Source organism: Oscarella lobularis, chromosome 5 (assembly GCF_947507565.1).
Source record: "Oscarella lobularis chromosome 5, ooOscLobu1.1, whole genome shotgun sequence".
Lineage (NCBI taxonomy): Eukaryota > Metazoa > Porifera > Homoscleromorpha > Homosclerophorida > Oscarellidae > Oscarella > Oscarella lobularis.
In genome coordinates this window covers 1,650,909-1,673,085 of record NC_089179.1, presented here as the reverse complement: position 1 = coordinate 1,673,085, position 22,177 = coordinate 1,650,909, and the positions used below count along the sequence as shown (strand labels likewise).

General features: G+C 50.4%; 11 protein-coding genes across 14 annotated transcripts; 6 read left to right on the top strand and 5 right to left on the bottom strand.

Annotated features, from left to right (window-relative positions):
- Positions 1 to 176: 176 nt before the first annotated feature.
- Positions 177 to 1,241, top strand: LOC136187513 (ran-specific GTPase-activating protein-like). Its single transcript, XM_065975123.1, has 4 exons — positions 177 to 381; positions 431 to 588; positions 643 to 771; positions 833 to 1,241. The coding sequence occupies exons 1-4, from the start codon at positions 239 to 241 to the stop codon at positions 1,144 to 1,146; spliced, it is 744 nt and encodes a 247-aa protein (XP_065831195.1). The 5' UTR covers positions 177 to 238; the 3' UTR covers positions 1,147 to 1,241.
- Positions 1,242 to 1,328: 87 nt separating this feature from the next.
- Positions 1,329 to 2,337, bottom strand: LOC136187512 (endoplasmic reticulum resident protein 29-like). Its single transcript, XM_065975122.1, has 3 exons — positions 2,179 to 2,337; positions 1,986 to 2,124; positions 1,329 to 1,936 (listed from the first exon to the last, which is right to left on the bottom strand). The coding sequence occupies exons 1-3, from the start codon at positions 2,281 to 2,283 to the stop codon at positions 1,422 to 1,424; spliced, it is 759 nt and encodes a 252-aa protein (XP_065831194.1). The 5' UTR covers positions 2,284 to 2,337; the 3' UTR covers positions 1,329 to 1,421.
- Positions 2,295 to 3,614, bottom strand: LOC136187510 (neuralized-like protein 4). The gene is made up of 3 exons (XM_065975120.1): positions 3,382 to 3,614; positions 2,803 to 3,136; positions 2,295 to 2,745 (listed from the first exon to the last, which is right to left on the bottom strand). The coding sequence occupies exons 1-3, from the start codon at positions 3,556 to 3,558 to the stop codon at positions 2,420 to 2,422; spliced, it is 837 nt and encodes a 278-aa protein (XP_065831192.1). The 5' UTR covers positions 3,559 to 3,614; the 3' UTR covers positions 2,295 to 2,419.
- A 470-nt stretch (positions 3,615 to 4,084) lies between these two features.
- LOC136187511 (neuralized-like protein 4) lies at positions 4,085 to 6,717 on the bottom strand. Its single transcript, XM_065975121.1, has 6 exons — positions 6,584 to 6,717; positions 6,235 to 6,514; positions 6,101 to 6,158; positions 5,158 to 6,040; positions 4,568 to 4,898; positions 4,085 to 4,510 (listed from the first exon to the last, which is right to left on the bottom strand). Exons 4-6 carry the CDS (start codon positions 5,332 to 5,334, stop codon positions 4,203 to 4,205), a joined length of 816 nt encoding a protein of 271 aa, XP_065831193.1. The 5' UTR covers positions 5,335 to 6,040; positions 6,101 to 6,158; positions 6,235 to 6,514; positions 6,584 to 6,717; the 3' UTR covers positions 4,085 to 4,202.
- LOC136187500 (F-box/LRR-repeat protein 2-like) lies at positions 5,438 to 8,326 on the top strand. Its single transcript, XM_065975106.1, has 18 exons — positions 5,438 to 5,675; positions 5,727 to 5,821; positions 5,869 to 5,952; positions 6,003 to 6,196; positions 6,257 to 6,346; positions 6,397 to 6,513; positions 6,577 to 6,674; positions 6,729 to 6,769; positions 6,833 to 6,908; positions 6,959 to 7,015; positions 7,069 to 7,179; positions 7,232 to 7,271; positions 7,328 to 7,362; positions 7,417 to 7,496; positions 7,547 to 7,649; positions 7,705 to 7,792; positions 7,839 to 8,099; positions 8,157 to 8,326. The coding sequence occupies exons 4-18, from the start codon at positions 6,007 to 6,009 to the stop codon at positions 8,291 to 8,293; spliced, it is 1,524 nt and encodes a 507-aa protein (XP_065831178.1). The 5' UTR covers positions 5,438 to 5,675; positions 5,727 to 5,821; positions 5,869 to 5,952; positions 6,003 to 6,006; the 3' UTR covers positions 8,294 to 8,326.
- LOC136187517 (small ribosomal subunit protein uS11) lies at positions 6,814 to 15,161 on the bottom strand. Its single transcript, XM_065975128.1, has 10 exons — positions 14,989 to 15,161; positions 14,849 to 14,937; positions 14,737 to 14,791; positions 14,577 to 14,683; positions 13,859 to 14,516; positions 7,320 to 13,623; positions 7,247 to 7,265; positions 7,049 to 7,183; positions 6,954 to 6,997; positions 6,814 to 6,886 (listed from the first exon to the last, which is right to left on the bottom strand). Exons 1-5 carry the CDS (start codon positions 15,043 to 15,045, stop codon positions 14,372 to 14,374), a joined length of 453 nt encoding a protein of 150 aa, XP_065831200.1. The 5' UTR covers positions 15,046 to 15,161; the 3' UTR covers positions 6,814 to 6,886; positions 6,954 to 6,997; positions 7,049 to 7,183; positions 7,247 to 7,265; positions 7,320 to 13,623; positions 13,859 to 14,371.
- On the top strand, positions 8,382 to 10,315 carry LOC136187501 (ammonium transporter Rh type B-like). Its single transcript, XM_065975108.1, has 5 exons — positions 8,382 to 8,842; positions 8,905 to 9,055; positions 9,107 to 9,254; positions 9,319 to 9,933; positions 9,987 to 10,315. Exons 1-5 carry the CDS (start codon positions 8,436 to 8,438, stop codon positions 10,175 to 10,177), a joined length of 1,512 nt encoding a protein of 503 aa, XP_065831180.1. The 5' UTR covers positions 8,382 to 8,435; the 3' UTR covers positions 10,178 to 10,315.
- On the top strand, positions 10,355 to 12,217 carry LOC136187499 (ammonium transporter Rh type A-like). The gene is made up of 5 exons (XM_065975105.1): positions 10,355 to 10,814; positions 10,868 to 11,018; positions 11,067 to 11,214; positions 11,263 to 11,892; positions 11,943 to 12,217. Exons 1-5 carry the CDS (start codon positions 10,399 to 10,401, stop codon positions 12,128 to 12,130), a joined length of 1,533 nt encoding a protein of 510 aa, XP_065831177.1. The 5' UTR covers positions 10,355 to 10,398; the 3' UTR covers positions 12,131 to 12,217.
- LOC136187492 (protein qua-1-like) lies at positions 12,160 to 14,511 on the top strand. The gene is made up of 3 exons (XM_065975095.1): positions 12,160 to 12,279; positions 12,335 to 12,781; positions 12,846 to 14,511. Exons 1-3 carry the CDS (start codon positions 12,244 to 12,246, stop codon positions 14,220 to 14,222), a joined length of 1,860 nt encoding a protein of 619 aa, XP_065831167.1. The 5' UTR covers positions 12,160 to 12,243; the 3' UTR covers positions 14,223 to 14,511.
- A 49-nt stretch (positions 15,162 to 15,210) lies between the features above and the next one.
- Positions 15,211 to 16,613, top strand: LOC136187507 (protein TBATA-like). The gene is made up of 4 exons (XM_065975115.1): positions 15,211 to 15,633; positions 15,696 to 15,865; positions 15,918 to 15,999; positions 16,069 to 16,613. The coding sequence occupies exons 1-4, from the start codon at positions 15,255 to 15,257 to the stop codon at positions 16,476 to 16,478; spliced, it is 1,041 nt and encodes a 346-aa protein (XP_065831187.1). The 5' UTR covers positions 15,211 to 15,254; the 3' UTR covers positions 16,479 to 16,613.
- LOC136187498 (phosphatidylinositol 3,4,5-trisphosphate 3-phosphatase and dual-specificity protein phosphatase PTEN-like) lies at positions 16,474 to 22,084 on the bottom strand. Of its 4 annotated transcripts, none has more exons than XM_065975102.1 (10): positions 21,997 to 22,084; positions 21,852 to 21,936; positions 21,761 to 21,805; positions 21,130 to 21,468; positions 20,989 to 21,071; positions 20,866 to 20,924; positions 20,700 to 20,807; positions 20,276 to 20,636; positions 19,741 to 20,053; positions 18,535 to 19,515 (listed from the first exon to the last, which is right to left on the bottom strand). In XM_065975102.1, exons 1-9 carry the CDS (start codon positions 22,070 to 22,072, stop codon positions 19,893 to 19,895), a joined length of 1,317 nt encoding a protein of 438 aa, XP_065831174.1. In that variant the 5' UTR covers positions 22,073 to 22,084; the 3' UTR covers positions 18,535 to 19,515; positions 19,741 to 19,892. The 4 variants fall into 4 exon arrangements, with proteins under 4 accessions (XP_065831173.1, XP_065831174.1, XP_065831175.1 ...); XM_065975103.1 differs by having other exon boundaries at positions 19,741 to 20,044; XM_065975104.1 differs by lacking the exons at positions 18,535 to 19,515; positions 19,741 to 20,053 and adding an exon at positions 20,060 to 20,216.
- Between the last annotated feature and the right edge of the window lie 93 nt (positions 22,085 to 22,177).

The window sequence follows — 22,177 nt, the reverse complement described above, 5'->3', positions numbered from 1 at the left end:
GCTTTCGGACGCCACTTCGTCCATTTTCAGGCCCTCTTTGAGTTTGACGCCCTGAAGATGAAGCTAGCGCACTCAACAGAACTACTTGTGCTCCGTTGAGACCTTTACGCCGGCAGATTGGTCGGATTCCGGCACGTCCATGTCGCGTCTCTCGCAGCGCCCAAGTGCGCAGACTCGAAAGCGGGAGAATATTTTCGCGTTTAGCCGATCCGTGATTTCTAAAGCCATCCTGTCCTAAATGGCAGAAGCAACCCTAGTCGAACGCTCTCACCAGCCCGAAGAGGAGACCCAGAACCCAGAACCTCACTTCGAACCGCTCGTTCACTTGGCCGACGTCGAAGTGAAAACGCTCGAAGAAGACGAGAACGAAATCTTTAAAATGTACGGCCTGCAACAGCGAGTCTCGTTCAATCTAAGCTCACCGATTTAGCCGAGCGAAGCTGTATCGCTACACGACCGAAAGCGAAGCGGGCGAATGGAAGGAACGCGGTGTAGGCGAAGTCAAAATCCTGAAGCACAAGCAAACGAACAAGTTTCGTCTCGTAATGCGACGAGACAAGACGTTGAAAGTGTGTGCGAACCACTTGAGTAAGAAAAGAGGAAATTCCGCGTGTGGGGGTGTGGTAACCGGCACCCTTTTAGTTACGACAGATATGGAATTGAAACCGAATGTCGGCAGCGATCGCGCGTGGGTGTGGAACGTGCCTGCTGATTTTGCTGAAGAAACTCCTAGGCCTGAGTTGTTGGCAATTCGATTTGGCAATGCTGAAAGTGAGGGAAAGGAGATGAGAGCCTATTTGTCGTCCATCATGGAATGTCTTCTTTTCTTTAGATGCGCAGAAATTCAAAGCCGCATTCGTTGACTGTCAAAAACAGCTAAAATCGCCTTCGTCCTCTGCTGCTGCTGCTGCTGATGATGTGACAAAAGAACTTGAAAAGATGACTGTAAAAGAGAAAGAGGAAAAGGAGTCGACGTCAAAGGACGACGAGAAAAAGGAAACGTCGTCTGAATCAGATTCAAATACGCCTGATAAACCGTCAGATTCAAAAACGCCTGACGAACCGTCAGATTCAAAGACGCCCGACGAACCATCCAAATCGAAGGCATCTGACGAAGAAAAAAAGACGGATGCAAAAGACGAATAGTTAACGTACTACTAAGTTTGCTAAAAGAAAGGGAGTGAACGTACTTGAATAGAGGGAAAACGAGTAAAGAAATCTAGAGACTTTTATGACCCCTTCTTTCACTGTCATTTGAACTCCAATCGGATGCACACATAAGGAGTGGACTCACCTTCGCTCGATCGCTCATTTAGGACTTCCCTATCTCTGGGCTGTCAATCGAATTCCATCCACAACAAAATCTCACACATAGCATTATACGGAACCAGCAAAGACAACACACCTTCGTTGCTTTTGTCTCATAACTCCTCCTTGGGGGCGCCGGCGTCTCCGGTCGCCGGCAGAAACGACGACAGAATGTTGAGTCGCAGTTTGAACATATCCTTCTTTTCCTTGCTCAGTTTACCGTCAGCCAGCCCCTTGACGCGCTTTCTTTCGCTATCGACGTACTCGACGCCTTTCTCGACGATCTTCCCCATCAATTTCACGTAAATCGACGCCGTCTTTTTCTCCTCGTCGTCGACGACGCTTTCGAGCGCCGTCGTCGCTTCGGCGACGATTCCCGATCGTTCGTCGCCCGACGCGGAAGCGAATCGGCTCGCGAGAACGTCGAATCGTTCCAAGCAGCCGGGCAAGCCGATCCACAGGCCCGCTTGTTGCTTGACGAAGCGCGTGAGATCGTCCGCCGACTTGTCGCCGTCGTATTCGATCGGCGTCGCGACGTTTCCCTTCAAAAAGAGCCGATAGACGGGATAGTCGTCCTTATTAATCGCATATCGTTCTCGAAGCGCTTCGTTCTCCTTCTCGCCGTACTCTGCGACGAGTAAGAGGATGGTGAATGGGACGTTTTGTCGCGAGATTACCTGATACGCCCACTTCGGCGACGATAAGCGCCTTATTCGTCGCTCCGCGTTGCGCGAACGTCTTGAATTCCTCCTCCTTGTCGCCGTATGGATACTGCTTGTCGAATTTGACGAGTACGACGTCGTGAGCGCCGACGATCTGCATAAAGCGGGCTAGCGAAGCAACGTTCGATCAAAACGCACTACGACTGACCTTATCGAACGTCAGCGTGTCTAAATTAACGGATCCTTTCGCTGCCGATTCGGCAACGACGACTAGAGCCGCGAAAAGAACGAGTTTCGTCGCAAGAGACGCCATGGTACACGTGGTACACGTTGATTGGCTATTGAGCCCGATGTTTCTATTTCTATTTTAGCAGTGCACGTGCAATAACACGTGCAGCATTTGGAAAATAATCGTAACGATTTTTCTTTTCTTATCACTCGCGTGCGCGTCAGCCCGTCACTCCTTCGAATAAGTACGGATCGCCGTCTTTTGCCTTGGGCTTTTTGCGAGTCTTCGACGTTTTTGATTTTGCCGACGGCGGAGGAGGCGGCCGCGCGGATTTTGCCAACGAGCTAACACCACCGCTAACGGCGCCGCCGCCGCCGCCAACAACAACCGGCCCAGCCATGTGAACGGGAATTTGAAAGACGCCAGAACTGCCAAAGACATTGTGCGGTACTTGAACGTGCAGCATGGACTGACTACTGCCGGCCTCCGCCTCCGCCTCCGCTTCCTCGACCTCTTCGGCCAAGTCTTCAGCCATAACCAAATCTCCTACATATAAAAACCTCGCACACACGTGTAGTTGTGCACTAATTCCTAAGCGCTTACGAGATGAAGAATCTACTTCCGCGGTGATCTGCTTCGATTGGCCGTATATATCCCCTATCATCCACATGGACGCGTCGACGGGCAAACCATAGGCAGCCGCTCCCTTATCGTCTCCGTTAACAATGAAGTGAAGCTCTCCGTCGCCGGTCACCGTGACTCCGACGACGTCGCCGGGACTCAATGCCTCGAGGTGAACGTTAGAGTAGTTGGATTCTTCGCGATTGTGATGCAATGTACTGCCGGAGAGAACCCAGTGGTCTTCCTGATTGTACACGTCCAATACGCCGCTGGGCACGGCCGTCACTTCCGGATCACAGGTACATACACCCATTCTCTAAAAGGAGAGATTATAAGTACAATCCTTTGCTTGATAGTAATCCCGAACATCAAATTAATTAATTAATCAGGAATTAGAACTATAACAATGACGTGCAATTAATGAACTTCTAACCATTGGTATAGTTTTTATGTAAAGGAAGACGCGTTCTAATTTATTTATTTATTTATATTAGCGATCACCCTATTTATCTCCTATAACCTCCCAAAAGGTAGGCATTCCTCCCCGAACATCTTCCTTACAAAGCCGCCGGCCCATCCGCCTTCCTTTTCGTCGATTCGAACGGAGAAGACTTCCCCTAACTCGAGCGGTTCGGCGCTGTACACTACGCCTCGGTTGTAGCTATCCACGCGACGCGCGACCGTGTTCTCTTTCGTCAGCCGAATATTCTGTCCGCAACGGCGATGAAAGGCGGCCATTTCATATCATAACAGTCCTCAAAAATATCGTCGCATTGATATCGATTCCCGTACACTAACGCGCGTCGCCACGTAAATAATGACGACACGAGGCCTACAGAAACTAAAGCAGCACAATTTGAACTCAGAAAAAGTGGTCTTAGCTTGGTCAGCGAGGGCGCCCGGTAGATAGTCTGACTCTTTGAATTTAATTTTTTTGACGCCGAAAAGGTTGATTTTCATTCGTTGAAAAAATTCTTTTCGTCTTTTGGCTCGGTTTAACGCGCTTGCATTATCAAGAAACGCAGATCCGGTGTATCCAAGGGGTAAGGTTAGTCGACTGCCCTCTTTGAGAACTTTGAATATATTTTAGATTCGGTTTTGTGACGTTTTATGATAAAGAATCGGTTCGGCGCGCCTTGGCTGCATCACTCGAGCAACTCGAATTGTAAAACGGATCTTTTCGCTGCCGATTCGGCAACGACGATTAGAGCCGCGAAAAGAACGAGTTTCGTCGCAAGAAACGCCATGGTACACGTGGTGCACGTTGTTGATTGGCTATTGAGCCCGATGTTTCTATTTTAGCAGTGCACGTGCAATAACACGTGCAGCATTTGGAAAATAATCGTAACGATTTTTCTTTTCTTATCACTCGCGTGCGCGTGTCAGCCCGTCACTCCTTCGTCTTTTGCCTTGAGCTTTTTGCGAGTCTTCGACGTTTTTGATTTTGCCAACGACGGAGGAGGCGCGGATATTGCCAAGGAGCTAACACCACCGCTAACGGCGCCGCCGCCGCCGCCGCCGCCGCCAACAACTGGCCCAGCCATGTGAACGGGAATTTGAAAGACACCGGAACTGCCAAAGACGTTGTGCGGTACTTGAACGTGCAGCATGGACTGACTACTGCCGGCCTCCGCCTCCGCCTCCGCTTCCTCGACCTCTTCGGCCAAGTCTTCAGCCATAACCAAATCTCCTACATATAAAAACCTCGCACACACGTGTAGTTGTGCACTAATTCCTAAGCGCTTACGAGATGAAGAATCTACTTCCGCGGTGATCTGCTTCGATTGGCCGTATATATCCCCTATCATCCACATGGACGCGTCGACGGGCAAACCATAGGCAGCCGCTCCCTTATCGTCTCCGTTAACAATGAAGTGAAGCTCTCCGTCGCCGGTCACCGTGACTCCGACGACGTCGCCGGGACTCAATGCCTCGAGGTGAACGTTAGAGTAGTTGGATTCTTCGCGATTGTGATGCAATGTACTGCCGGAGAGAACCCAGAGGTCTTTCCGAGTGTTGTACAATACGCCGCTGGGCACGGCCGTCACTTCCGGATCCCAGGTACATACACCCATGCTCTGAAAAGGAGAGATTATAAGTACGATCCTTTGCTTGATAGGAACCCCAAACATTGATTTAATTAATTAATCAGGAATTAGAACTATAACAATGGCGTACAAATAATGAACTTCTAACCATTTGGTATCGTTTTTTGTAAAGGAAGACGCGTTCTAATTTATTTATTTATTTATTTATTTATATTAGCGATCACCCTACAGTATTTATCTTCTATAACCTCCCAAAAGGTAGGCATTCCTCCCCGAACATCTTCCTTACAAAGCCGCCGGCCCATCCGCCTTCCTTTTCGTCGATTCGAACGGAGAAGACTTCCCCTAACTCGAGCGGTTCGGCGCTGTACACTACGCCTTGGTTGTAGCTATCCACGCGACGCGCGACCGTGTTCTCTTTCGTCAGCCGAATATTCTGTCCGCAACGGCGATGAAAGGCGGCCATTTCATATCATAACAGTCCTCAAAAAATATCCTCAAAAATATCGTCGCACGCATTGATGTGGATTCCCGTACACTGTAACGCGCGTCGCCACGTAAATAATGACGACACGAGGCCTGCAGAAACTAAAGCAGCTCAATTTGAACTCAGAAAAAAGTGGTCTTAGCTTGGTCAGCGAGGGCGCCGCGTCGAGAACCGGAATTCTCCACCGAGCGGAAGCCGTACCTCGTACGCGCGACCTCTCCCACGATCCTCGTCGTAGAAAACGTGAGAGGATCGCCGGAAGTCGTTCCCAAAAGCACGTCGAGTCGTCGCGAATATTTGTTGGCAACATCAGCTACTCCGTACGGTAGATAGTCTGACTCTTTGAATTTGATTTTTTTGACGTCGAAAAGGTTGATTTTCATTCCTTGAAAAAATTCTTTTCGTCTTTTGGCTCGGTTCAACGCGCTTGCATTATCAAGAAACGCAGATCCGGTGTATCCAAGGGGTAAGATTAGTCGACTGCCGTCTTTGAGAACTTTGAATATATTTTAGATTCGGTTTTGTGGCGTTCTATGATAAAGAATCGGTTCGGCGCGCCTTGGCTGCGTCACCCGAGCAACTCGAATTGGACGGCAGGTAAAACGGAAGATAAGAAGGCGTAGTGTCAGCGAATCATTATCCTAAAGGAAGATGAACGTTTCCGCTGCTGAAATGTCACGACGAGCTGCACTCAAGAAAATAACAAATGAAGATCTGGAGAATGACGAATCGCCGTTTTCCTTACAGCTGTCTGATGACAGTGACGTTCCGCTGAATGACGACGTGCTTCTCTCTATTTTTTCCTATCTCGACATAAGAGAAATTATTTGTTTAGAGAGAGGTCTGCACTTAGGTGTCTAGTTAGTTAGGCAGGTTCACCTTGCTTGATTTTCTATTGTAGTCTGCAAGCGTTGGAGATCACTCGCCTTGTGTCTTTGGAAATCAAAGTCTCGTCTCAACTTTCGCAATAGTTTTAGTCTTTCCCAAGGCGGTGAGTGTAACACGTGCGTGCGCGTTCTCTGCTCATTCGCATTTCTTTAGTTCTGACGGACAAGATCTTTGACTCGATTGTTGTGAAACGTGGGTGCAGAGGACTGAAGATTCTCGATCTGTCGTCGTGTTCTAGATGCCTGACTGACTACTGTCTCCTCGTGATAGGCTAGTCAAAAAAAAAGATTTAGGTTATAATAGTTTGCGAAATGCCTTTATTCGGTCTTGCAGGCAATACGTGCAAAAGTCTCGAGGAGCTCGATTTATCCGGAGTATCCGTCACGGTCCAATCGGTAAAGTTTCTCGTGGAAAATTGCAAGAAACTGGAGGTGGCCCAACGCAACGTCACATATTTGTGTTGCATCATGCTTCTTTGATGACAGGTAGTTCGACTCCGACGATGTTTTTCTGCGGGAGAGAAATGGTTCGTTACAGTACTCGTTTGATCGTCTTAGATTTTTTGCGTACAACTTCTCTAATTTAATAGCCTTTGGTGGATCTTTCGCAGGTGTCCTAACCTGCGCGTTATCGATTTTGAAGGCTGCATGAAATTCACCGGCAAGGTACAAGACGTTCTGTACAGAGTAGATCAGTTTGAAATGACTTACACTAGTGCTTTTTTGTTGCTGGACCCAATCTTACGACTGTCTTGCTATCACAATGTCACAAAGTAGTCGTACTGGATTAGAACTGCAGAGCCCACCTTTTTTTGTCTTGCTTCAGGTAACGGATGATGCGTTTCAATTTTTAAATAGAGCAGGTTGCGCGCTGACTCGCGTTGATGTGTCTGGTTGCGTTCAACTGACCGATAGCGCTGCTAGGGAAATAGTAAAGGTACCTAAATAGTTTTGCTTTAATTAATGGTGCCCTATACGTCTTTCTCAAGTTCCCACTCACACACCTCAAGATGAGTAATTGCCCTAAAGGTATTACGTTTTGAATTTACTGTATGCCTCATGGAAACGTTTTCGTACCTTGTTAGTGAGATTTATTGAATTAAAACGTCTTCCAAATTTGGTACACGTCAGTCGAGTGGCCCTTGTCTTCCGCTTTGTATTATGAATCTCTCAGGTGGAACTCAACGTAAGTCGAAATGACGCAGTTGACGATTGTTGGCTTTCGGTTATTGCGTTCTATTGTCGCTTGCTTCGGTAAGAGAAAGGCGTGGCAGATTGACAACTGAACTGACTCTTCTTTCTAGTACGTTGGATGTAAGTCAGTGTAGAAACGTCACAGATGACGGCGTCAAGTGTCTGAGCAACTGCTTTCTGTTGGAATCGCTAAACATCAGCTTGGTTACTTCCGTGAGACACCCTGCCTTGTTTATTTAACTCATCATCGAACACGGTGTTCTATCAGTTGACGGATGCTTCTTGTATTGAACTGGCGTGTCTGGAATCGCTACGGACGCTATCTGCTAAACATTGTCATTTTTTGACATCAGCAAGTGAGACTTGCACGCCCCCTTCTTTCTTTTCTATGCGCCAATTTAGGTCTTTCCCGCATTGTGAGCGAGTGCACCAGACTGGAGAACCTGAACGTGAGCGGTTGCGACAGTATTGGCGATAGGCTGGTCGACAGCTTGCTCGCTCGCACTTCAGCTGCAACGACTCCTCATAAACTCGAGGTGACTGTCAGTGAAATGTCTTTCAGCGAGCGAGGAAGAAAAGAGCTCGAAAGGCTCGCAGAACGAAGCAGTGGTCTCGAGGTCTTCTTTGTCACTTCTGCGCGTGACAACGAGGAGATTTTCTCAGGTGACCGTCGAACGACCTTACTTCCTTCTCAACACGTTTTTTTCTCTTTCTTTTAAGACTTTGATAGCGAGGAGGAAGAGTTGTCCGACGAGCCTGAAAACTACTACGCGGGAGGCGATCATCTAATCGACAATGACGACTACTACGAGTTTCTTACCAATGACGATCCATTGGAAACGGAGATGCTATCGTAGTAGAATAAAAGCTGTTTATGTTTCTTCACTGAAGCGATAGTCTAATTGAATTTCGCTTATTACGGAAGCTGCGCTAACTACCCACGATCACGTGACGTTTCCCCTTTCGCCCTTCGCACGTCAAGCAGGAAAAATCGCCTAAATGTCGCAGCGAGTGACCTTCGCGTTACTTCTCGGCGCGTTCGAACTCCTATTCCTCGTCCTATTCGGCCTATTCGCCAACTACGGTCGCTCGCAGGACGGCCTCGTCCAAACGACGGCATCCGACAACGCCGAACCGGATAGAAACCCGAATGCGTCGTCTTCGGGAAGATTTCCGAGACCGTCGGCCAACTACATCGACGACTACTACGCCGTCTTCCAGGACGTTCACGTCATGATGTTCATCGGCTTCGGTTTTCTCATGACCTTCCTCAAGCGCTACAGCTTCAGCAGCGTCGGCGTCAACTTTCTCCTCGGCGCATTCGTCATACAGTGGGCGACGCTGGCCAACGGCTTCTTCGCACTCGTGCCGCACGGATTCGACGAGTTGGAAGTCGATATACAAAGGTAATCTAACACTTTACTGTGAACCGGACGCGCCCGTTTGTGTTTATCGAGCTTCTCTTTAGTTTGATCCTGTCCGATTTTGCGGCGGCCGCCGTCATGATCACATTCGGCGCCGTTCTCGGCAAGATCAGTCCGTCGCAGCTGCTCGTCGTCGCTTTCGTCGAGGTCATTTTCTACGGCTTGAACGTCATGATCGGCGAGCATTATTTTCACGTACTCGGACACGCCCTCTCCACGCCCCCCACATACCTACATTTTGATTAGGCGGTCGATATTGGCGGGTCGATGCTCATTCACTCGTTCGGCGCCTACTTCGGACTCTCGCTCGCCGGAGTCCTGAGCAAGAAACGCGCCCAGGAGGGACAGGAGAAAGAGTCGTCTGTCTATCACTCCGACGTCTTTTCGATGATTGGTTATTGACATCCAGTGATATATGGTCTTCACACAGTCACTCGATTTTTTTCTCCTCCTCACAGGTACCATTTTTCTCTGGATGTTCTGGCCCAGTTTCAACGGCGCCCTGGCAACGCATTCGGTTCGCCATCGAGCCGTCGTCAATACCTATTTCTCTCTCGCCGCGTCGGTCGCCTCGTCCTTCATCGTGTCGCAGCTTCTCAACAAGCGCGGAAAATTCGAAATGGTTCACGTGCAAAATGCGACGCTTGCAGGTGGCGTTGCCATTGGTAACGCAGCGAATTTTGTCGTTGGAATTTGGGGCGCGTCGCTCGTCGGCTTCTTGGCCGGATGCATCAGCGTCGTCGGCTACGTCTACATCCAGCCGTTCATTCTGAAACGACTTCGCATTCACGACACGTGCGGCGTCCACAATCTCCACGGCATGCCCGGCGTTTTCGGGGCCATTGCGGCTATGATAGCAATTATTGTTGTCGACGACGACAAGTACGGAAACGGCCTGTACGAGGTCTTTGGAGCTCGAGCGCCGATAAACCAAACGGCGCTAATTGAACTGCATCACGCTGGATGGGAGATAGAGACGGGCGATGGACGATCGGCTTCCGTTCAGGCCGTCTATCAGCTGGCTACTCTGGGTGTCACGTTGGCTTTGGCTATAATCGGCGGAGCTGTGGCTGGTGAGGAGTATAATAGTCCATGGAGGCAATGAATAATAAAGAGGTTCCTTCAGGTTGTCTTGCCATGCTTCCCTGTCTCGGCCCTGTTCCCGACGAGGACGATCGGCTCTTTGAAGACGAACAGAACTGGGAAGTGCCCGAAGAATTGACGTATGACATTCAGGCAGTCGTCAGACGTCACATGGAGAATAGCACTCTAAAAACGCGCTACGTTCACGTGAATTCGGCCCAGAGCTCCGTGTAGTAGACTGCATGACCAATTGATAGATGGATTTGAATTCTTTGTGTTCTTTCCACTCCACTTTGATTTCTGCTGCTGTTGTATTGATCATTCGCGCGCACGAATCGCTTGCTATACAATGTTGATGCGAAGTGTTCCCCCCCCTTGGTGCACCCACGCGTTTTTACATGCGCACGCCTCGCAGTTGAAAACGCCTTGTCTTCCCTCCGATCGTCAACGTCGTCATGGCAGCGTACTTTGCCAAGCGAAAGTTCGCCATCTTGCTCGTCTTCTTCGAGGCGATTTTCATCGCACTCTTCGCCGTCTTCACGCAATACCGTAGCCGATCCGTCCAAACGCCGTACGAAACGGAGGAGGCGGGGTCGAACGGTAACGATACGACCCTCACGTTCACTCGTCAACCGAAGCCAAAGGCACCCAATGACGTCGAGTTCCATTATCCGAATTTTCAAGACGTCCACGTCATGATGTTCATCGGATTCGGTTTTCTCATGACGTTTTTGAAACGGCACGGTTTCAGCAGTATTGGCTATAACTTTCTCGTCGGAGCGTTTGTGATACAGTGGGCGACACTTGTAAATGGTTTCTTTGCCTTGGCTCCGGACGGTTTCGAAAAAGACGTCGAAATCGACATCAAGACGTAGGAAACCAAATTCGATTGATCTCACGAAAATATTTATAGTTCATATTTAGTTTGATTGAGGCCGATTTCACTGCAGCAGCCGTCATGATAACGTTCGGTGCCGTCCTAGGTAAAGTGACGGCCGGGCAGCTGATTTTCATTGCATTCTTCGAAGTGATATTCTACGGAATTTCCTTTATGGTCGGCACACATTATCTCAAGGTATGGGGAGGGCAGACGAAGTTCGCCTATGACAATCCCTGCTTCTAGGCTGTCGATGCCGGCAATTCGATATTCGTCCACACGTTTGGAGCCTACTTCGGCTTAGCCGTCGCTTTCATTTTAGACAAGAGTAAAGTTCGAAAGGGCGACACCAAGGAAGGGTCGACCTATCATTCGGATCAGCTCGCTCTCATCGGTAATCCATCTTCACTTGACCGTGCGCAAAAGTGAATTTCGTTCTCAGGAACCATTTTCTTGTGGATATATTGGCCGAGTTTCAACGGAGCCTTGCTGACGGCCGGCGCCGGCTCGGCACGACATCGCGCCGTCGTCAACACGTACTACTCGCTCTCGGCGAGCGTTCTCGCCGCCTTTGTCTTCTCCCAGTTGACGAATCGACACGGAAAATTCGAAATGGTCCACGTGCAATACGCGACCCTAGCCGGCGGCGTGGCAATCGGCAACACGGCGGATTTCATGATCGAACCGTGGGGCGCCCTGCTCGTCGGTGCATTCGCCGGAACGATCACCGTGCTCGGCTACGCGTTCATACAGCCCGCTATCACGCGCAAGTGGAAAATTCACGACACGTGCGGCGTTCACAATCTCCACGGAATGCCCGGTATCATTGGCGCGGTCGGCGCAATGATTTCCATCGTTACCGTCGACAGCATGCGCTACGGCGAAACGTTCTGGGAAATTTTTCCCGCGATAGCGCCGTCGAATGCGTCCGACAGCGAACTGGTGCGACTCCAAGCGCTCGGATGGAACGTCGAGGCCGGCGACGGACGATCGCAAAGCGCGCAAGCCCTGTTTCAACTCGCCGCTCTCGGATCGACTCTTGGTATCGCTATCGTGGGAGGACTCTTGACAGGTATTCGAAGCAGAAGAGTAAACGGTTATAGTCGATCGATGTCGTTATAGGTCTTTTGGCATTGATTCCGTGTCTTGATACACTCGAAGACGACGAAGATCAGCTCTTTGAAGACGAACAAAGCTGGACCGTTCCTGAAGAGCCTATCACTTCCACAGCCAAAGCAAACGGGGTTCAATTGCGACGCATCCGATTTAATGACGACACCGACGGCGGCACAATCGAAGCAGACTTCTAACGAATTTCCAACGTAAAAACGAAATTTTCCACTTGTTTTTCTCCACGTCAGCGCGTGCCTCTACTATCGCACAGATCTCTCACGTGAGACTGATTCTTTCGCGGGCATTGTCCATGTCTCGACCGCTGACGGCTTCGTCTCAGGGCCGAGTACGGCACTCTTATATAATCGCAACGCCGACGTCGAATGATCTCTTTCACGTAGAAAACTAGTCTCACTGTGGATAAACCTCGATGGGGTTCGAGTAATAGAATTTCTTCTGCTCTTCCCGCACTGCAATCCGAACGTCGTAGAGCGCTTCTAACGACTCTGCCGTCTTCCTATGGGTCTCCCGACGAAACTTGGAATCGACGTAAGCAGTCCATTCAACCGCGGCGACGCGTCAAGTCGGCGCCGTTGAGTCGATGCGATAACACGGTCGTTCGATCTCCCGTCTACAACGATCCGCTAAAACGACGCGTTTATCCCGGAGTGCCGCCGCGTCCGGTCGTCGGCGGTTGGCTGGACGGCGGCGACGAGAGCGAGTCGGATGGCGGAAGTAGCGACGACGACGAATGGGAAGAAATAATGGCAGAATTCGATCCGGACAGCTATTGGAGTAGAAAACTTCGAAACGTGCTGATCATCAGACAGATTCCGATACATCTTGTGGTTCGACGACTCGGCGGAGATTTTCAAATAAACGTCTATTTATTTTCTCTCTTTTTTTTTGCAGAATAAAGCGGAGAAGTTGGACTGGCTGCGAAAACAGTTCACCGCAATGATGGGCAATCGAGCCAATCGCAAAGCACGACCTACGACGGCTCAATTCGAACGAGTGCTTGAGAGATACGAGAGAAAACAGCCAGCCGCCAGAGTCGGAGGTAACTTTGGTAATGACAGGCTTCAAGGGACTACTAAAAGGAGCGATGGTGGCGACGGCAAAGACGACGACGAGGACGACGTCGTCGGCGGAACAGGAACCGGAAGACGGCAAAGTCGAAGAGGCCGCCGGAACACTGCAGAAAGCGAACTTGCCGCCGTTGACGAAGACGATGAAATAGATTCGACGACAATGAGCGGCAACGGATACGGCTCTTCAGTGCAACGACGTACGAAGTCGCTGGTGTCCGGCGGTGACGACTGTGAAAAGTGCACCGAGAACGGTGACAGTGGTTGGGCAAACAAAGGAGAAAATCGGTCAAATGATGATGATGATGATGATAAAAATGTCAATGGTGCTAATTCAAGCGGAGTTGGACGAGGGCGAGATAAGCTGGAAAGCGATGACGGAAAAATGGATGCTGGAGGAGGAGGCGGTGCCCTCGCAGATGTCAAAAGAAACGATTATCTTGGGGCATCCGGAAACCGGTCGTCATTGTCGTCAAATTCACGGCTTAAATCTCGTGGCGGTACACACGGTGACGGTGCCGACAGTGTCAACATTCTGACAGGAGCCCAGGGAGAGAAGAGTCAATCTGGCGGCAGTCGTGCTGGGGAGAACAGTTTCGCCACTGCAGAAAATGAACTCACGTCAACAACAAGAACAAAAGATAGAGGAAATACAGGAGGTAAAGGAGGCACAGAAATGGAAGGAATAGGCAGTAATAGTCTAGAAGACGGTGCCGGCACCTCTGCAAAGCCAAAGGGAATTATGAAGCCGTTTGGTAGGCTCCCACCTCTACAAAGGTCAAAAGGCGACAGGAGTGGAAAACTACTAGGCGACGGGGGTGACAATGACGTTCTCACCGAGTCGAGAAAGGACAACAGAACGGCAGAGAAGTCGTCGACGTCAATTGCTGCAGGCCCCGCTCCACACGTGAGATTCAACATTGAGAAGAAGGCGGAGGACGACGAGGAAGACGATGACGACGATGCCAACGACCCGTTTCCTACGCGGGGAATTGGTAGAGGCGGCGAGCAAAGAGGACCGGCGTCCAATGACAGTCTCCTTCCGTTAACCCGACGGCGAGCGTCGACCCTTCCTGAACTTTATAGTCTGGGATTAGGAACAACGAGCTCATACCTGTCTTATTTTCCCCTGCTAGCGCAAGCGAAGGACGACAACGCGCGCAAGAAGCTCAAACCCCGACAGGAACAAAAGAAAAAGTAACAGTTACACACGAACACGCGATGACTTACCAGTCTGGTACATGCCATGTATACAGGACTATTTTTTCTATTTCTTGCTTCTTTTATTGGGTCCCGGATTATACAGTCAAACATCCATGCACTCACTTGCACTGTGTTTTTTTCTCCCCACTATAGACGTCGGCCGCGACGTCCTCCCTTTCTGCGAGTGCTGTCGGACGGAATCGGCGTCACGTCCTCTATGCGACCGATTTTCATTCCAGTTCGCGCCAAAGCGCGAAGGGCGGACTGAGCCCCGGGTCCCGGCGTCTTCGATCTAAAAATTTCAAATTTGAAAAATGAAAAGAAAAAGAGAGACTGAATTTTTCGCTCGCACCGAGTTCCGCCGGTCGCTCTAAGTTTTACGTGCAAGGCGGTGATGCCCATCTCTTTGCATCGCGCCGCGACGTCTTGTGCAGCCAACATGGCGGCATACGGGGACGCCTAAACACGAAGATAGAGAAAAATGCGAACGCGATAGCGATTGGCTTGGCTACCTCGTCTCGATCGGCTTTGACTTTCATGCCTCCCGTAACGCGCGATATGGTTTCCCTGCGGAGAGGGAATGAGACGTTCGCCGCGCGAGCGCGTGTTTGGGGCCTTTCTTACCGTCCGGAGAGGTCCGTTACGTGAACGAACGTGTCGTTGAATGAGGCGAATATGTGCGCGACGCCGAAGACGTTTTCTCCTTCGGCCACCTAAGGCGAGGGATCGCGACGGACGTCTCACGCGACGGTGCTAACGTCTACCTGAGGGCCAAGTTGAACGACTTCTGGCTTCTTTTCCTTTCCCTTTCGCGGAGCCATGATTCAAGTAAGACAGATGACCGCTTTGCAAATCGAGCAAGCAAAGGATTGACTCGAAATCGACGGATTCGCGAGAACGAAGCACCCGATGGCCGATAGGTAGCGCACGCGCATTCGCTCACGTGTCTTGACACGGAAGCAATAGGGTCATTTTACCTCTCGCGCACTTAGCAACTGTCAGTGTGTACAGCGTCGAAAACTCGAAAGGAATGACGGAGAGCAAGATAGGAGAAGACTGCCTTTTGCGAATGCCGCACGATCGATCGCAATTGCGCAGCACCTACCCGCCGCCGCCGCTACCGCCCTCGAGGCGACGATACTACCCCGAGCAAGCGAACAGCTTTCAAAGACTATTTCCAAGTCGTTTCACAAAGAATTCGCTGTTCGCGCGAAATAATCCGCATCCGAGCCGCGTGACGCACATCAAAGGCTTGCTCGACGCGCCGATCTGCTGCGTTCAGGACGGCCTATTCGACGGACATCGATCGGCCCTGCCCGAACCGATATTCGATCCGCGCATATACGGTTCCAAAAGCGGAATGATTAAGTATCCTGGGTACGTCGGCGGCGGAGGAGGAGGAGGACCGGGTACGTCTTGTTTTTCTCGTTCGTTGTCATGGTGATTGGTTTGGCAATTTTTTCGTCATTAGACGATCCTATATGGAAAGAGGAGTTGGAGCGTTTGACGAAGCACGTCGTTGCGAGAGCGGCGATGGGTCGACCGGCGACGATGCACGGACCGAGGAGTCAGTCGAGGCTGTTGCAGTCGCGAAGCGCTAATCGTTCCGATCCCGTACTAGCGGCACTAGACGACACGACGGTATCGATCATGAAGAGATGTCTTGTCTGTTTTGTCTCTAAATCGTTATTAGATTTTGGAGTTGCTTTGCCGCATCTTGCAAACGGATTCTATTCCTACAATACAGGCGTGGCTCAGTTCGGCACCAGATAGTGGTAAGTAGCTACTTACGCACGCACGCACGCACGCACGCACGCAAATTCGACTAATAGACGCGCATGTAGAGAAGGACTTGGTGATGAACATGCTTGGGATGGCTGCAACGGGGGAGCTGACCTATGCCACGCCGAGAGAGGGCAACAAGTCGCGACCGGAAACCCAACAGGTTCAGTACAAACCTCAGTGGGATCCGGCTTCATCGTTAGTAGGGGCAGCAAATCACGAACCTGAAGAGCCTTCTCAATCTGGTGCAGACGAAAACGAAGCTCACTTGAAGAGATGGTTGAATCGGCAATCGCAGCTGAGTAACAGGCGTCCGATGACCGGCGACAGACGAAGCGTCAAGAGCGAGGGAAGTGGACAGGCGAATGGCTTGCAACGCGTTCCATTGTCTCGCGGTTCGACCCGAAGCAGCGCGAAATTCGCGTACGTTTCGACGTGGACTGGATCTAAAGAACCGCTTCAAGAGGAGTAATATATATTGTGAACCGTGCACGACAATTTGAATTGCTCACCATCTATTCTCTCTCTCTCTACCCTACCTGAAATAGAGAGTACTGTTGTAGTTCTAGTCAGGCAGTAGTTTCTTTTTCATTGATTCGATATTGTACTCGTCGGTGAGACGTTGCAACGTCTTCTTCACTCTCAACGCTGTCAGCCTAGCCCGGCTGTTTCCACTCCAGCACTCAGACATGAGCCTGACAACAACTTGCAAAGTCTAATAACAAAAATAAATAATTGTCGCCCTTCCCGCCCCGCTTAGCGATTGCACTTTCACCTCGTTCTCCAGCCAGTGTCTATCAATAGTCGGACGCCGTTTCTCCTTACACACGACCGTACACATGTCCTTGTAGGACGGATCGTTCGGCACGAGACCAAAGTACGGAGGCTGATATCCTGAGCGACCAACACCTGCAGAGAAAAGGAAACATAGAGAATCATATATTGAATCGTCATTGCTCGATACCTTTCGTGCAGCAACGTCGCGTCATTTCCCACAATATGAGACCGTAACTGTATACGTCGGCTCGTCGAAATGCATCGAAATCTTTCCTATTGATGCTCTCGTCCAACAACTCCGGCGCCATGTACCGTCGCGTTCCCGAACGCAAACGCGTCGGACAGACTTCGAGATCGGGATAGTTGCAGACGGCCAAGCCGAGATCGGCAATCGCACACGAACCGTCGGCTTTGACGAGAATATTTCTCGATTTCAAATCGCGATGCGCGATGCCCGGCTTGCCCGATCGTCCGCAGACGTCGGTGTGCAAGTGAGCGAGTCCGCTCGCCGTCGTTCGCGCGAGCACGAGCAGGGACGAGAGCGTGAGAACGTTGCTGTGCAAGTACTCGTACAGGGAGCCGTTCGGATGATAATCCAAGACGAGCCAGAGTTGGGTTTGCGCGCCCGTGCTATTCAAGTCGGCCGCTTTGAAGCCGAGAACGTTTTCGTGCCTCAGCATCGGCATTTTGTACAATTCGGCTTCGCGCGACCACGATTGCTCTTCCCACGAGTGGAAAATCTTAACGGCGACCCACTCGCCTTGCCACTGACCTTTCCACACTTCGCCGAAGCGACCCTTTCCGACGACGTCGACGAGTCGTATGTGTCGCGCGACGGTGCGCGGCGCCAGAAGCGGAATGCCGGCGCCGCTACCGGAGCTGAGCGAATGAGTTTGAGACCGATAGCAGATCGCCAAATCGGTTTTCGTCCCGGCTCCGGACGATTTTTTCGATCGTCGTCGTCGTCTCGCGTGAGCTCCTTCGTTATCCAAACGACGATGACGACGACGACGACGATGCGACGTCGCTCGAATCTTAATCAACAATAGACAGACGAGGAGAAGAAAACCGACGAGACAACCGGCAACGATGCCGATAATCAATCCGACGGCAAACCTTCGTTCGGCCGTCACCCCGGGGGGCGCTGCAAAAGCGTTACTAGGGTAACGACGCCACTTTTTCAAATGGAACTCACCGTTTGTCGTCGCCGTCGTCGTCGTCGTCGAATTGGCCGACGGCATCCAATCCCGATTGCAATAGTCGGCTTTCGTGCAACAGAACGACGTGTCGCCATCGCCGAGACAGTGAAACTCGACCGTATGCTCGACGAGACAGCCTCGAACGATATGCACGTACGCGTCGTCGTCGTCGTAGTCATAGTCGTCGTAGTCGCGATCGTGCTTGCGGTCATACACGTGCGCGTAGCACGCTCCACGATTCGAAACGCGGCAAGTCGTCGCTTGGGGACAGTTGGTGCAGGTGCACGTCAAACCTGGGGAGCACACATATAGACGACGAAGAGGTGGTGAGAAGAGAGTAAAAGTACCGCTGGACGTTGGAAGTGCGGAGACGATGATGGCGATGGCGAGATAAAGAAAGAACGAATTCATGACGTGGTTCTCAAACGGACTTCGCGGTTCCAACTGCCCTGCGCAAGCCGGCTGGCTCCTCGGGAATCTCGCGCTTTGTGCACCTGCCAAATCAAAGGACAAGCGCCTCTCCTAATTGCCTACACAATTATTTATCAAATAGTCAGAGATCATATATATGAAAACAATAATCAGATACAACGTGTTAAATGAAAAGGACACTCAATAGACTTTTATCAGTGACTTAGTAGCTCGTGACTAGTCTAGTCTTTCTGATAATAAATCATCTAGAAAATTCTGTACCTACCTGTGCGCCTAGTTTGCAACTGGTCTTCGCTGTCGAACAGTTTCGTCGTGCGACGTCGTCCCGTTTAGACTGCTTCCATTCGCCGAACTCGTCGACTCCTCCACCTCGTATTTCCCGCGTTTCGACCAATGACGCAAGAACCATCGAATGTTAATGAAGAGCATGGCAAACGACGCGACGACGCACCAGAAATTCCACGCCGAATCGCCGAAATTCTCGGTCCAGCCGACCTGAAAAAAACGCACGGCACCAAAAACGGCCATCGGCAAATAGCAGAGAAGTCGCGTGCCACCGTAGAGATAGAGAAAAACGCGACGCATAAACGCCTCGAGAAACGTATTCTTAGCCATGCGCGAAACGTGATAGGGAACGCTGCCGAGTTCGGCGACGAACAGATTGACGACCATTCCCGACGCCATGTCGAATCGTCGAAGTAGGGGCGTGAGCGAACCGGCAATGCAGAGGAAATGATGAACGTAGAAATTGGGATCGTTGTCGAATACGACGTCCGTGACGTTGTAGGCGATTTGAACGACGAAATATATTTCGACGTATAAATCGGCCACGCCCACGAGGGGGCAGGAGAAGGGATTTTTCCAGAACATCGACGTGCTGAAGATGCCCTTGTAGATCATGCCGACGTTCCATACGAGACCGACGATGAGGCAGTAGGTGAAGCTGTTCATATCGGCCGCTTTGCGACGATTGCCCAGCGTCTTTCGAAGGATATAATGATAGGTCGCCCAGACGATGGAGAAGATTGCGTCTAGTGTTAATAGACGCGCGTAGAAGTTGGATGGGAGAATCGACATCATGGTTCGATCACGTGTGTAACCCTACGAGAGGGAGAGGCGTGTCGTGTCGAATCACCTGAGCGCGGCGAATGCATCGCGTTGCCGCGATTGTTTGAATGCGTCGATCGATTGCACGCGTTCGCCTGCTAGCTAGATTCGATTTGGATCGATTCGCGAATCGATCGAACGCGTGGACGCTATGTTTAGCGGCGGAAACGACGAACGCGCGCTCTAATTAATGTGCGTCGTTTAGCGAACAAAAGTTACTTTGAAGTGAATACGAATCCGACGCGATTCGTTGGCGTTGGCGTTAGTTTGAGCTCTGAGCGACGTACTCACGCACGAAGCCTCGAAAGGATCCCGGCGCACAGTCCCGTATTAGCAGAAAAAATCAGAAAGCAAATTAAAAGAATTAGCAACTACATGTCATCGTCGTCATCGTCATCATCAGTATCAGAAACCTGCTCTTCAATTAGACTTAGAGATCGTTTAGTAAAGCACTGCTCTTGCTGATCATCGTCATCCCACCAACTGTGCGACCGTCTGTATGGACTGTCCGTTTCATCAAGCTCTATAATGCCTTTTAATTAGCCAGGCAAGCCTGAAATTTTCATTAAATTCTCTAATGGTCATGTATATCACAGTTTACAAAAAAAGAGGTTACACTAAGACTTTGATTTTAAGTTGAAAAGCTTAATATTTCACGCTGGGAGGAACTAAGAAATTGCCCGACGTAGGCTCAACTAAAGCGTAACGGGTTTCCCAATTCTAGGACCCAAGGAAAGAGAGAGGGCATACTTACCTCCTTTCCAGTCGTCATCATCCTCTTCTTCAGTGTCAGTGTCTGAATAATTATACGTGTCTTCTCCGTCAATTTCCTCTTCACCCGATACGGAAATGGAATCACAGCCGCCGCCGCCGCCGCTTCCGCCTCCTCCTGATCCCGATCCGACGGTCGTGAATAGCGTTTTCACTTGGAATTTGGGCGGAAAATGCTTTTTGTCCTTGTTCGCTTTGTCCAGTTCTTCTCGACTCAATATGAGCGTCATTTCATCGTGCAATCGCATGCCGCCGCCGATGGACGACTCGGCGATTCCCCCTTTGCCGTCGAGAACGCCGTTGCTGACGAAAAACGTGTTGATCCAAAACTGAAACATCTTTTCCTAAGAAATGAAGGAGATCTCTCGTCTCCACTTATAAAAATCAAAATCGCCGGCTGCACTGACTTTTCGAAAACGATTCGGCTGATGAAAGAACTCGACTTTCACGTCGCCGGCTACGGGAATAGGACGCGTCAAAACCATATCAATTACGTCTTGTTCCGCCGAAACGAACTGAATCACCACCGCAAATCAATCAAATTATTATTACTTAGGCGACAGCCTCGCTCACGTCAAAGGCCTTCGACATGAAAATCTTTTCTTCCATGCCACTCACACAAAAGGAGGGATCTCGAAAGAGAAATCATAGCGAGTGCCCGAGACGACGACGACGACAGACGCGCGGGCTACTTACTACATCCCTTGCTGAAATTCGGTACACCAATCAGTGAAAAGCCTTTAAGCAGAAGCGTAACGGGGACGTACGTGAGCTGATATCTAAAGCAACAGAGTCATCATTACACTAACGTTAGGGAGTAGTCCAATTTCAATTAACCTCAGCAAAATATCATAGTAGTGAACGCATCTCCTCTGACTTGGAATAGTGACCCCTTTTGTATCGGACGTCCTCGCTTCGCCGTAGAACTGCATGACTCGCCAGCTTTCCTTGAAGAGACGACAGTGGAGCATGTAGCAGCAGAGCATGACGCCCGTTCGGCCTTTGCCGGCCTTGCAGTGAACGGCGACGACGTTGCGTTCGTGACCGTTGAGAAATTCGTCGACGTCCTCGCAAAAGGGAGCGATGAGTTCGAACGGCGGCGGATTGTGATCGGCGAACGGATAGTAGGCCGATTGACCGTGGAACTTATTTGGCTCGTACCAACGCTCGGAGCATCTGGGAAGACAGGTAATCTGTCCCTAGGCCTTCAATACAAACTAGATAACTAATGGTCTTGCTAAGTAGTACAGACGTGCCTAACACTTCACGCGCCTATCTTTAGAATGACTGTGGTGTTCTTCGGGTTCACACTCAGCATTTAGTGTTTGCGTAACTGCTCCATATTCTGATGGAACGGCACTTAATTATTTCCAGATCAACTGGTAGAGACTCGTCGTAGTGACGCAACAAATATAAGCCCCACAACTATTACTGACAGCGGTGCTACACATTTACGTTCGCGTCTTACAGGTTGTAGACTTTGTAGTGATTCGAATGTCGTTGGTCGAAGAATCTGAAAATCACGTTAGCGATGCACGACGTCTGTTCGTCGTTCGCACCTGACGACGTCCTCCATTCGATTTCTGTATATGCCTTCGAGCTTCTCGGCTGGGAATCCCATTGCAATGAGATTCGGTTTGATGTCTGCGCGTGCAAACGCATTGCGACTTCTTTCGATCGCGAAACGCGTTTTTATAAACGTACACGTTAGATCGAGGTCGAAGCCGTCGGCGTTGAAGCGTCGCTTTCGTCGCGATACGAGTCGCTTGATTTTCGCCATGTCGACTCCGCGCGCGTTAGCCGGAAAATGTGGAGGCGCCAACTTCACTGCGTCACGAAAGTATTTGACAGTCTGGGGTCTGACATCGTTGCCATATAAAGTTTC

What these genes read in the sequence shown, in the direction of transcription:
- LOC136187513 (XM_065975123.1), top strand. Translation starts at nt 239, where the DNA reads ATGGCAGAAGCAACCCTAGTCGAACGCTCTCACCAGCCCGAAGAGGAG. An exon ending in GAGAACGAAATCTTTAAAAT is followed by an intron (nt 382 to 430) that starts GTACGGCCTGCA and finishes TCACCGATTTAG; the next exon opens with CCGAGCGAAGCTGTATCGCT. An exon ending in AGTGTGTGCGAACCACTTGA is followed by an intron (nt 589 to 642) that starts GTAAGAAAAGAG and finishes GCACCCTTTTAG; the next exon opens with TTACGACAGATATGGAATTG.
- LOC136187512 (XM_065975122.1), bottom strand. Translation starts at nt 2,283, where the DNA reads ATGGCGTCTCTTGCGACGAAACTCGTTCTTTTCGCGGCTCTAGTCGTC. An exon ending in ACACGCTGACGTTCGATAAG is followed by an intron (nt 2,125 to 2,178) that starts GTCAGTCGTAGT and finishes CGCTTTATGCAG; the next exon opens with ATCGTCGGCGCTCACGACGT. An exon ending in CGCCGAAGTGGGCGTATCAG is followed by an intron (nt 1,937 to 1,985) that starts GTAATCTCGCGA and finishes TACTCGTCGCAG; the next exon opens with AGTACGGCGAGAAGGAGAAC.
- LOC136187510 (XM_065975120.1), bottom strand. Translation starts at nt 3,558, where the DNA reads ATGGCCGCCTTTCATCGCCGTTGCGGACAGAATATTCGGCTGACGAAA. An exon ending in GCGGATGGGCCGGCGGCTTT is followed by an intron (nt 3,137 to 3,381) that starts GTAAGGAAGATG and finishes CTCTCCTTTTAG; the next exon opens with AGAATGGGTGTATGTACCTG. An exon ending in GGAAGTAGATTCTTCATCTC is followed by an intron (nt 2,746 to 2,802) that starts GTAAGCGCTTAG and finishes TTTTATATGTAG; the next exon opens with GAGATTTGGTTATGGCTGAA.
- LOC136187511 (XM_065975121.1), bottom strand. Translation starts at nt 5,334, where the DNA reads ATGGCCGCCTTTCATCGCCGTTGCGGACAGAATATTCGGCTGACGAAA. An exon ending in GCGGATGGGCCGGCGGCTTT is followed by an intron (nt 4,899 to 5,157) that starts GTAAGGAAGATG and finishes TCTCCTTTTCAG; the next exon opens with AGCATGGGTGTATGTACCTG. An exon ending in GGAAGTAGATTCTTCATCTC is followed by an intron (nt 4,511 to 4,567) that starts GTAAGCGCTTAG and finishes TTTTATATGTAG; the next exon opens with GAGATTTGGTTATGGCTGAA.
- LOC136187500 (XM_065975106.1), top strand. Translation starts at nt 6,007, where the DNA reads ATGAACGTTTCCGCTGCTGAAATGTCACGACGAGCTGCACTCAAGAAA. An exon ending in AATTATTTGTTTAGAGAGAG is followed by an intron (nt 6,197 to 6,256) that starts GTCTGCACTTAG and finishes TTTCTATTGTAG; the next exon opens with TCTGCAAGCGTTGGAGATCA. An exon ending in ACATCAGCTTGGTTACTTCC is followed by an intron (nt 7,650 to 7,704) that starts GTGAGACACCCT and finishes GTGTTCTATCAG; the next exon opens with TTGACGGATGCTTCTTGTAT.
- LOC136187501 (XM_065975108.1), top strand. Translation starts at nt 8,436, where the DNA reads ATGTCGCAGCGAGTGACCTTCGCGTTACTTCTCGGCGCGTTCGAACTC. An exon ending in CGACGTCTTTTCGATGATTG is followed by an intron (nt 9,255 to 9,318) that starts GTTATTGACATC and finishes TCCTCCTCACAG; the next exon opens with GTACCATTTTTCTCTGGATG. An exon ending in AATCGGCGGAGCTGTGGCTG is followed by an intron (nt 9,934 to 9,986) that starts GTGAGGAGTATA and finishes AGGTTCCTTCAG; the next exon opens with GTTGTCTTGCCATGCTTCCC.
- LOC136187499 (XM_065975105.1), top strand. Translation starts at nt 10,399, where the DNA reads ATGGCAGCGTACTTTGCCAAGCGAAAGTTCGCCATCTTGCTCGTCTTC. An exon ending in GTCGAAATCGACATCAAGAC is followed by an intron (nt 10,815 to 10,867) that starts GTAGGAAACCAA and finishes GTTCATATTTAG; the next exon opens with TTTGATTGAGGCCGATTTCA. An exon ending in CGTGGGAGGACTCTTGACAG is followed by an intron (nt 11,893 to 11,942) that starts GTATTCGAAGCA and finishes ATGTCGTTATAG; the next exon opens with GTCTTTTGGCATTGATTCCG.
- LOC136187492 (XM_065975095.1), top strand. Translation starts at nt 12,244, where the DNA reads ATGTCTCGACCGCTGACGGCTTCGTCTCAGGGCCGA. An exon ending in CGGCTTCGTCTCAGGGCCGA is followed by an intron (nt 12,280 to 12,334) that starts GTACGGCACTCT and finishes TCTTTCACGTAG; the next exon opens with AAAACTAGTCTCACTGTGGA. An exon ending in AGATTCCGATACATCTTGTG is followed by an intron (nt 12,782 to 12,845) that starts GTTCGACGACTC and finishes TTTTTTTTGCAG; the next exon opens with AATAAAGCGGAGAAGTTGGA.
- LOC136187517 (XM_065975128.1), bottom strand. Translation starts at nt 15,045, where the DNA reads ATGGCTCCGCGAAAGGGAAAGGAAAAGAAGCCAGAAGTCGTTCAACTT. An exon ending in TCGTTCAACTTGGCCCTCAG is followed by an intron (nt 14,938 to 14,988) that starts GTAGACGTTAGC and finishes CCCTCGCCTTAG; the next exon opens with GTGGCCGAAGGAGAAAACGT. An exon ending in AGAGCGACCGGCGGAACTCG is followed by an intron (nt 14,517 to 14,576) that starts GTGCGAGCGAAA and finishes TGAAATTTTTAG; the next exon opens with ATCGAAGACGCCGGGACCCG.
- LOC136187507 (XM_065975115.1), top strand. Translation starts at nt 15,255, where the DNA reads ATGACGGAGAGCAAGATAGGAGAAGACTGCCTTTTGCGAATGCCGCAC. An exon ending in CGGCACTAGACGACACGACG is followed by an intron (nt 15,866 to 15,917) that starts GTATCGATCATG and finishes AATCGTTATTAG; the next exon opens with ATTTTGGAGTTGCTTTGCCG. An exon ending in CAGTTCGGCACCAGATAGTG is followed by an intron (nt 16,000 to 16,068) that starts GTAAGTAGCTAC and finishes ACGCGCATGTAG; the next exon opens with AGAAGGACTTGGTGATGAAC.
- LOC136187498 (XM_065975101.1), bottom strand. Translation starts at nt 18,393, where the DNA reads ATGAATTCGTTCTTTCTTTATCTCGCCATCGCCATCATCGTCTCCGCA. An exon ending in GACGACGGCGACGACAAACG is followed by an intron (nt 17,928 to 17,978) that starts GTGAGTTCCATT and finishes ACGCTTTTGCAG; the next exon opens with CGCCCCCCGGGGTGACGGCC. An exon ending in GCGACGTTGCTGCACGAAAG is followed by an intron (nt 16,916 to 16,970) that starts GTATCGAGCAAT and finishes TTTTCTCTGCAG; the next exon opens with GTGTTGGTCGCTCAGGATAT.